General features: G+C 39.5%; 1 protein-coding gene across 1 annotated transcript; it reads left to right on the top strand.

Annotated features, from left to right (window-relative positions):
• Positions 1–3656: 3656 nt before the first annotated feature.
• Positions 3657–8843, top strand: LOC135880784 (pulmonary surfactant-associated protein A-like). The gene is made up of 4 exons (XM_065407121.1): positions 3657–3828; positions 5454–5573; positions 6683–6760; positions 8467–8843. The coding sequence occupies exons 1-4, from the start codon at positions 3657–3659 to the stop codon at positions 8841–8843; spliced, it is 747 nt and encodes a 248-aa protein (XP_065263193.1).
• Positions 8844–10325: the final 1482 nt, after the last annotated feature.

Raw genomic sequence — 10325 nt, 5'->3', positions numbered from 1 at the left:
TATTTGTAAGCTGCAAGGCATTGTAAAGGACACCACACATTACAGGGCAGGGGTGACACAGATATTCATTGGTCTGGATTGTACCCTGGTATGTCACAAATACGATGTCTGGTCATAAATAGAAATTTTTTAAGTTCTACATAGTGATTTTTCTATTGTATCAAATGCTAAGTCAGTTTCTCAGTCCAGAGAGTAAATAGCAATGCATACTTCAAGGCCTCATCTTAACACCAAAGTTGTTCTGCTTTGACCCTACCAGTACAGTTAATGTGGAATGATCCCTCCCAGTGTGGATGCAGTTATATTGGTATAAAGGTGCCTTAACCAGTGTAGCTTATTTCCACACAAGAAGAGGAATAAGGTATACCATCATGAGGCATGCTAGATGTTGTGCTGGTAAACTACAGCAGTAGAAAACCATACCCCTAAGCAAAATAGTTATACCAGAACAATAAATGTGTATAGATCAGACCGAGGGGCTTTAGGAAACAGGGTGAGAAAAATAAGATGGCAACTGTTACAGTTGGGAATTTCTGTTCCCAAGGAATTACCGGTTTCAAACCTATGAAAGAAATGGCTTCAGGGTTTAAAAACCATTTCAGACAGTTGCTAGATTACAAACTATAGGCCTGATTTTCTTCAGAGGTTCTGAGCACCCACAGCGCCTATGAAGTCCATTGCCTTAAAAACAACACCTAGCTCTTAGTGATCATTACCAGTAGGTCTCAAAGGGCTTTACAAAGGAAATCAATATCATTATCACCCGTTTTATAGCTGGGGGAAACTGAGGCACAGAGAAGGGGAAGGTATTTGCCCAACACCACCCATCAGACCACTAGCAGAGCTGGGACTAGAGCCCTGTGTTCGTGACTCCCAGTCCGGTGTGCTACCCACTAGGCCACACATTCTGTCCCTTAGCTACACGCCCATCCTTGTAATCTTTTGAACAATAACAATGATTTATTTTAGAAATTAGATGAAAGTTCCATGAAAACTTTATATTCTTTGAATTAACTCCAAAAACATCTTTTGAGACTCTCTGTTCTGCTTGAGAGTTTTTTTCTCTATTAAAACATAACTTTATTACTATAATCGAGGAAACCAGCGTCACACAGTTCCTGAAATTTTTCTAAGTATTTGTGTAACAAATTAAGTGTGTGAACAAAACAAAAAAGAATCATTCAAATTATACTTATCAAGCCTCCACTTTGGTATGCAGGTGTGTTATCAAATAACATACTATATAAATGAGACTTTTGAGGACTTTTTTTTCATTCTACTTCAGAGCAGAAGGGTGAGTGAACTCTTTTATAAAACTACAAAGAACTTCACTTAGGCCATGCTGCAAACATGCTCTACCTTTTCATTTTCTATTATATTTTCAAATGCTTCGCTATATTTACCTTTATTGTTACTATTCCAGTCTACTCCTATTAGTGATTTCATCAGATGTAGAGTTGCTTGAAAAATGTTGGGGTTTTATGAATGAGGAGAGAGAGGAAGAGCAAGAATTAGGATCTCTCTATACTGCGACTGGGACACAACATGTAGGCATACCAGAGCTAGCTTGGAGCCAGCCAGCTCACTACAAACAGCACAGGGCCATTGTCAGCAGCATGGGCTGGCCACCTGAGGGTCCGGGTGGGATTGCACTCGGGTGGGCATCCTGTGCCATTGCAGCTGCACAGCTATCTTTAGCAAACGAGCTTGATGGAAGCTAGGTCAGGTCTGCCTTCACATGCTGCAGTCGTGCCTCGAAATTGCTGTGTAAACGTCCCCGTAGAGTGGAATAGTTGCTTTTCCATCTTAACATCCAAAGGATCAGGAACCTGGCACTGCATCAAGATGCACAAGTTTGGAGTCAGTAGGACTCCACCCATCTTCACCACTCTCACTATTTTAGCTGAATGATGCTAATAACTGAAGGAGAATTCGTGCTCTAGTTCTGTACATTACATCCATTTCAGTTTTAAAGATTTCTAACTGGATTGTAATGAGAGCAGGTCAGAAAACATTTTGATTTTTTTTCAAAATTGCTCACATTTCTAAAATTTGAAAAATTTCAACCAGCTGGATAGTTGGTCAAAAATTGAGAAGAAAGTGTTGTCAAAAATGTCCTGTTTAGTTCTTGAATGTTTTCACCACTTTGAGTCATTTAGACTTGGTGTGGATTATAAAGTTATTTTACAGATGCAACCAGTCTATGATCTGCCATACATAGGGCCCTTCGTTTTCAGTTTTTATTTTATTTAATTTTTCCCAGGAATTTATCAGTGTTTATTACCAAAACAACAAAATCAGGTGAAAATCTGTGCAAAAAACTATTAATAATTTTTCTGGGTAAATATCAGGGTTTATTTTGGTGGACGGAAAGACGGGGGGGAAGTATTCAGTAGATTAATGCTTTGAATTCCGTTCCTCAATGTGGTTTGCTGCAGAACTAAAACAGAACTCAAAACACAATGCCACCTCTGAGTTTAGAAAACAATATATCTGTAATCCCCAAATAAAACTTTACATTTGAATAAACAGTTTACTGTTATAGACTTAGAACTATTGACCTATAAATATTTCATTTAATAATTGGGCCACACCATTTGTAAGCCATAAACTCACCTTCATCCTTTTCTCCTGTTTTTTTTTTTTTAACTTTTGAATACTTCTGAAATGTATTCTGATACAGATTTTCATTTTCTTCCCATTTTAGTGTGTCAAATCTTTAAAGCATTATCTGCTAACAGCTTGAAATGTGTACGTGGTGAGTGTGAGATTTATAAGGGCGCTCAGATGCACATGCACTTCAGAGCTTGCGTGCATGTCTGCTTGTTTATTGAATGTATCTTCTAGACTAATACATAGCCTTACTTCAACAGGCAGGTTTGCATATACACACAGACTACTGTATTATCATAATATGTATATCTCATGCTATGTATTGTATTTTCCTAATAAAACAAGTTATTTTTATATATTTGAATTATACAAAAGTAGGGTGAAAAATTAGAAAAAAATTAACCATACTTTTTGTAAAACCTGGCAATAGTTCGGTAAAAATTGGTTGAAAACTAAGGGACGTAGCCATACATAACATGAGAATCAATCCGGCTTGCAAGTTAATGTTTGGAATGATGCATTTTTCAAAACTGCCATGTAATATATTACATTTGACTTACACACATCAAATAAAAAAAGAGCATGATTTATGACCATTGCCACCAAATGAATAATTGGTCATTTTAATATTATCTCTCAGGCTTGGGTCATTTTAGGGATACACCGCTACCTCGATATAACGCGACCCGATATAACACAAATTCAGATATAACGCGGTAAAGCAGTGCTCGGGGGGTGGGCAGGGCTGTGCACTCCGGTGGATCAAAGCAAGTTCAATATAACGCGGTTTCACCTATAACGCGGTAAGATTTTTTGGCTCCCGAGGACAGCGTTATATCGAGGTAGAGGTGTACTTCCATAACCTCAATATAAATAGGGGGGGGGAAAACAAAACTTGAAAGATTTAATTCCAAACTGAAGACTTCATTCAAGGCCAAATTTGACCATTTCTTCATTATTTCCAGTTACCATAAATCAGATCCTATTTTTCTCAGTGCTGAATTGCATGGTAAATGCAACTTGCTTTGTAGCTGGCCTGAACAATGCTGTCACTCCAGTCACTTCACATACTTGCAGCAGCAGTTTTTTTTCTGGTGATGTGTCATGCTGAGGAGAAGTGTGCAGGAACTCCTGGAATCCCTGGCACCCCAGGAGCCAATGGATTGCCTGGAAGAGATGGCAGAGATGGTATGAAAGGAGACTCAGGCCCACCAGGTATGGTCAGTGGTTATCTCCCCTTTTAAATAGATGTATTGCTGTGTTGACTATTATGCTTAGTAAACTAAATGATTTATCACCTGTTTCCTTGAGTCAGATGAAATAAAGAAATGGTGAGTTCTATTTAATGCATAGTGGAACCCTCTTACGGTGAAGTCAGTAAATACAGTGAATTTCTGCTTAGAGTGAAATTGTCCTATAGTTCCAACTTGTAGTGAACTTCTGGTGGTGCAACAACTCTCCGTGGTGTGGAGTAGGAGGAACATTTATGTTGTGGAAATGAGAGGGAAACAAAAGCAGTTCTTTGGCAGAAGAGTGAGAAGCTGAAGGAGAAAAAGTGGCAATTTTATTAGAGTTGGTTAGGAATTTTCTGACAATTTTTTTTGTCATAAAATGTCAATTTGTCACTCATAATGGTTTGCAGAAATGGGTTATTTTTGACAAATCTCACAATTCAAAAAACGGGGGGTGGGGGGAGAAAAAAGGTTCAAAATTGTCAAACATCCAATTTTCATATTTTTTAAAAGAAAAGTTTGGGTTTTGGCTCAAACCCAGTTTTTGTTTCAATTTTTTTAGTTGAGTTGTAGTGTAAAAAAAAGTGGGGGGCATAAAAAAGTCAAAAACAAAATGTTTTGAAATTATAGAAATAAAACACTTCAGTTGACCTGATCCAAACTTTTTTTTTTTTACTTCTACTTTTTTGTCTTGATTTGGGACAGGAAAGAAAACTGATATCTCTGTTTCCACAAGAGTCTATCTCCCACTCAGCTCCAACTGTTAATTTGTCCCCTTCCTCGTGACAAGCTTCCCTTACAGAAAAGGATTGTGGCTTCTTCAGCCATTTTTAAACCCGCTTCCCAGTGTAAAAATTAAATGGGGCGCTGGTCTATAGTCCAAATTCATTTTTTTTGCAAGAAAATTAGATGAAAGTGGCTGTTGGGCATAAACTACAACTCATTTCTTGGGCATAAGAGGAGAAGGCAACAGTTCAGGGTCTTCTTAAAATGAGAGAGAATTAGGGCAGAAAATTAACAATTGATCAATGCATTCACAAGCATAGCTTTCCCCATCTCTTTTCAATTACCCTTTCAGTGGGAACTACTTTTCATGCAGAAGGATACTTTCTATAATGTTCAACAAAACTGGTTTTTAAAATGAATGAATGAAAATGTAGTACCAGGAAGCAATTACATGTCAGTGTATTAATTAGGCTTCTGATGCACTTCTCAGATTGTTGAAGCCAAGGGGCTGTATGCACCATTGGTCTGTTAATGCACCACCTGCAGATGCTGATTGTTGCATTGTGCAATATTCCTTCCATGCCAGAAGGCAGGTCAGAAGCTTTCTCCAGCTCCATCACCAAAGATGCTCCAAGATTGAAGTAGTTGGGCTCCTAACATGCATTTGGTTGCTCATTCCAGGGAGTCTGTGTTTTGCCTCTGTTATGAAGCCAACAGACACCTGAGGCTTGTGCATTAATGAAGTTATTCAGAAGCACAATGCAGTTTGCTGCTTTGCTGGCCAGCATCTGTTAAACCCATGTTTATTCTGAATTTCCCATAAAATGCATCAGTTGAAAAGAAATTTTGTACATTTTTCATTTGTGTGCTTCTCTTCTCCAGGTCCTCAGGGGCCACCCAGTGGCATGCCAGGTCTTCCCGGAAGAGATGGGCTTCCTGGGGTGAAAGGGCCCCAGGGTGAAAAAGGCAACAAGGGGGAGAGAGGGGAGCCTGGACCACAAGGTGAATAAGACAAATCTTTGTTTAGTCCAAGAAAACTGGATACTTGTGCTGTGTATAAAACTGTCCAGGGAAAAGTAACTGAGTCTATTGAAGTGCAGTTCTGCTATTAGAAGTGACTGTAAAAATGGTGCCTTTGTTATTCAACTGATCTGCTTCCTGTATCTATCATATCAGACCTCCTGACTGTATTGATTAAAATACGTTTTACTACCTTTTACTCGTCTTACAAATGCAGAGCCAACACAGCTCCGAGACACTGAGAAGGAATCTATTCCTCCTTGTGCAGCAGCAACAGAATTCTGTACTGAGTTTCAATCAGTTACAGTTATTCTACCCCACTGATGGCAATGGGACTGTACAGGTGTCACTGATGGCATAATTTCACCTGCAGAAGTTTTATTACTGGTGATGATTTTGTATGAAAAAAATAGCCAGCTTGTTTCTCAGATACCATGAAAAACTTGCATTCTGGGAGTTTTTTTGTTTTTAAAATCTCTATATCTATAAACTATGAATATGACATATGTCGTCTTGGAAAGAACTTACAATGACATTTTTGCAGTCACTATTCAGATAGAAGCATACTGAAAAACTATTAGAGTTTAACTGACCATAAAGGAAACAGAGAAGAGAATTCCAGTTCTGTTCAATATCACAGGAACTCCACACCAACTAAAGTTTTCCATTGTGGCTGTCAAGTTGCAAATTTTAATCAGAGCAAGTTCTGATTAGCTCAGCCTACACAGGACACAGTTTCTAAAATATTAACCCTTTCATGGATTTCACATACACAAAAGACTTCAAATTAGAAAAATTGATCTTATTTCACATGTAATGTGCTTTAAGTAACTACTCTCCAGTAGTTGAAACTCTCTGGAGTTTCAACAGGCATATACTTTATGTATTATGTATAAGAACAATCAATATGTGATAGGGTTTCTTTGAAAATATATAAATGCAGGGAAATAGAATTTTCCACCACAGAAAATGAAACTGACATACATCAGGTACAAGACAATTTTGGAAAATTGTTATTAATTGTATATGATGCATTTTTCATATCAGTGAAGTCCAGTTTATATCAATTGTATAATTATTATTATCTCTAGGCCTGCCTGCTTCTGTTGATCCTGAATTGCAAGAAAGCCTCCAGGTTTTAAAACATCGAATTACCAGACTGGAAGGAGGTAATCTTTCTGCTTTTCCTCACAACTTCTGTAAAATGCAATGTACAAAATGAACCATGATAGCCCAACTTAAAGTAAGTTACATTTCAAAAATTGTATTCCATTCTAAAACTGTCCTCACCTAAACTTACTTCCAAGCACCAATTAAGAATGCTGAGGTGTTTGTTGCACATTGGAAGGACAGGAAAGCTGATCTAGCAGCCCAGCCTGAGATGTGGGAGACCAGGGTTCAATTCCTGCTCTGCCACAAATATCTTGTATGACCCTAGGCAAGTCACTCAGTCTGTCTGTACCATAACATGGGGATAATAGCACCGCCCTACCTCACAAGGGTGTTGTAAAGATAATTTGTGAGGCGCTCAGATACTGCAGTAATGGAAGCCACGCAAGAAAGATTGGTCAGTGTATGTGTGTCTATGCAGTATATAGTGCAATGCAAAAGGCTGTCCATAAGATGGGGCATAGACGGGGGCTTAGGGCTATACAACATACTGAGCATTCTGCATACTACATGTATGAATAGAGTATCAGAACTTACATAGACTAGAATCAAAAGGGACTAAGCACAGCATAGTGCGAAGGACTGTACTGTGCATGTCCAGCATGTAGGGCAGCACATGGAAATAAACATCAAGCAGGCTATTGCAGTTTGTCTTGCTTGTACATGTTGCTTTTTGGGAGTAGGTTTCCCTCACCATGACCAACTGATTAATGTGCCACTCCCACTTTAGGGAGTGGAATCTGCAAGTCTTAACAGAGCAGAAAAGTTACCCCCTTTTGTCTAACTCTCCATTGGTTTATTTATAAGGAGGAGCAAGATACATGCAAGGTGAAGTGTGCGGCTCAGCTCTTTTGAAACACAGATCATCTGGGGAGGGTACTCACAGGGACTGAACTCCATCTGGAGAAGCTCAAATCCCTAATAGGAGACTGCTTAGGGCCCATTCCCTCAGCAAGAGGATCTATATAGGGTTGCCACAGTTGTTCTCCAAAGCAGATAAGATCTCTGTCGAGCTGACAAAGGGCCTGATTCTCCCCAAGTAGCAAGGACCTTTAAGGAAACGCCACTCACATTCATTCAAATTGCATTAAAAAAATCTTGTTAAAAAGGATTTTGTAGTGTGTTATAGTTGAGCTCTTGGGAATCATTGAAACTGAGGCAGTTGTATGATGGCAGTAGTGCTTATATTCTCAATACACTCTGGGGTGGTGTACTCATTAGAGCTGTTGGGGAAAATTGGGGAGAAAAATCAAAGATTTTTGTCAAAATTACTTTCCTTTTCTCTTGTTAAAATTTGGAAAATTTCAATCAGCTCTACTGATTGCACATAACAGAGCAGGTCTGAAAGTGTATTTAGTATATGGGAGTAGAGCACACTTAGGTTGTAGGAGGAGAGACAGATGTCCATAGGTGAAGAATTATATAGACTCGCTGAAAAAACGAATGAGTTGGTAGGATTGACACAGAGGTAGTTCCTCCTTTTCTCCTCCTCTTCACTCTTTTCCTCTGTCTCTTTTCAATCCTCTTTTCTTTCTCCCTTTATTTTTTCCTCCTTCTTTCCCTTGCTATTTGTAATGTTCTCTTCTTTTCTTTTCCTTTCTTTCATTTCCTCATGGTTTTTCTCCCTTCCCAGGAGTATAGTAGGAACATGGACAGTATAAAATAAGACAAAAAACCAACCAGATCTTTTCACTTTCCTTTGCAGTCCTTACTTTGGAAGGAAAACTAACAGAAGTGGGGGAAAAAATTCTCGCTACCAATGGGAAAGAAGTCAATTTTGAAACCACATTAAAAGCATGCGAACGTGCTGGTGGCTCCATCGCCACCCCCAGGAACAAGGAGGAGAACGATGCTATTTTGGATATTGTGAAACAGTTTAACAGATATGCTTATCTGGGTATAAGAGAGAGTGATGTTCCAGGTGAATTCCAGTATCTGGATGGGAAACCTCTGAATTATACCAACTGGCATGCTAGAGAGCCAAATGGCAAAGGAGGGGAAAATTGTGTGGAGTTGTACACTGATGGAGGCTGGAATGACAGAAAATGCAACCAGTACCGCCTCACTATCTGTGAATTTTAAAGCATATCCTCTCAGTAATTTCATAGTGCAGAGTCCATGCAATATTCTGTGTCTCAGACATAAACAGGAGCCTGTTCTCTCAGCAATATAGCTAATGTCTTCTGTGATTATTTTATCTGAGAGAAACAAAATCATGGTGTAATATTTTCCTTCCTCATGCTTATTAAGGAAATAGTAACTATTGAAGGTGATTGATTTGTAACTAGAACTATCCCTAATTTGAGACGGGGGTTAATTATAGTAACCAAACTCTGCCTTGTCTCACTGTGGCTGAGTAAGCTCCAGGTAAGGATTTCAGGGTTTGGCTTAGTGTGTTTGAGGAGTCCCATGCTAAGACAACTTTGTACATTCCATTGTAATTACATGCCTGGATAATGCAGCATATACTATGCCACAACATTAGAGGAACAGGTCTCAATCCTGGAAGGAAATGCACACAGGTATACTTCAGTGGATCTGCCTATATGCATCTCTTTGCAGGACTGAGGCCATACTGTGTAATATGAAACCCTGCAATAAAATTCAACTCAGTTATTATAAAGGGAGATCACAACAAAAGCCCTGGAAATCATAGATCATTTAGCTATACTGCAAGCTGCCCATTTTGTTTTTGTGTGTCAAATACCCTGTTCTCCTATAGCACTATAGAAATAGTCATTTACAGTATTTTACAGTTCTGTCAAGACTCTTCTATATCATACTAACCACTGGACAAATAATATCATTCTGATGTGTAAACTGAATAGATTTTACACACCCACACAAACCACACGCACATCTGACCACTATCATCAGACCAGCAAAGGCAAGGTTTGAGAAGAGGGCTGCCAGCAGTGACATAGGTCCTGATCCAAAGCCGTTGATTTCAAAGAGCCTTGGCTCACCACCACCACCACCACTACTACTACTTGGTATTCAGCTTGAGTAACTGGGCTGGGCATTGGGAATCTTCATAAGCAGAAGGGGGTGAGAAATTTCTCACACACTTCCCTATCCTGTGGAGCCAGAGCTCTTGGTAACTTGGTAACCAGAGTTTGCGGCCTTGAGGCCCTAACAAACATTCCTGAGGGCACATCCTGCTCTTCTAAAATGCATGTATCAGCAACTTCAACACAATTCTTATCAGGAAGGATGTGGGGTCAAGCTGCCCTTTCTGTGGCACCCAAAACCCCCTCCCCTCCTGCCTTGGTCAAGCTGAGGCTGCTGCATAGCCATTTTACGGCCTGCTGACTTGACTACTTTTAGCAATGAGCAACAGTGGGTTCAGACACTTTACTGGTTTGTCAAAATCTCCCCATACACAGCTTCCCAGGAGTGTCCTCAAACCATTCTCTCACCAATGCAGGGAGAGAAGGAGGTACCACGGGTATACAGAGTAATAGACACACTGGTCCTAGCTTCTCCTTTTCCCAAGATCTTCCTAGAAGTTGCTACCCAGGGAGCCTGCATAGTGTTGGACTCTACACCATGCCGGGGAGTAAT

This window comes from Emys orbicularis, chromosome 7, assembly GCF_028017835.1.
Source record: "Emys orbicularis isolate rEmyOrb1 chromosome 7, rEmyOrb1.hap1, whole genome shotgun sequence".
In the NCBI taxonomy this organism is placed as follows: domain Eukaryota; kingdom Metazoa; phylum Chordata; order Testudines; family Emydidae; genus Emys; species Emys orbicularis.
This window is presented reverse-complemented; position numbering and strand designations above follow the sequence as displayed.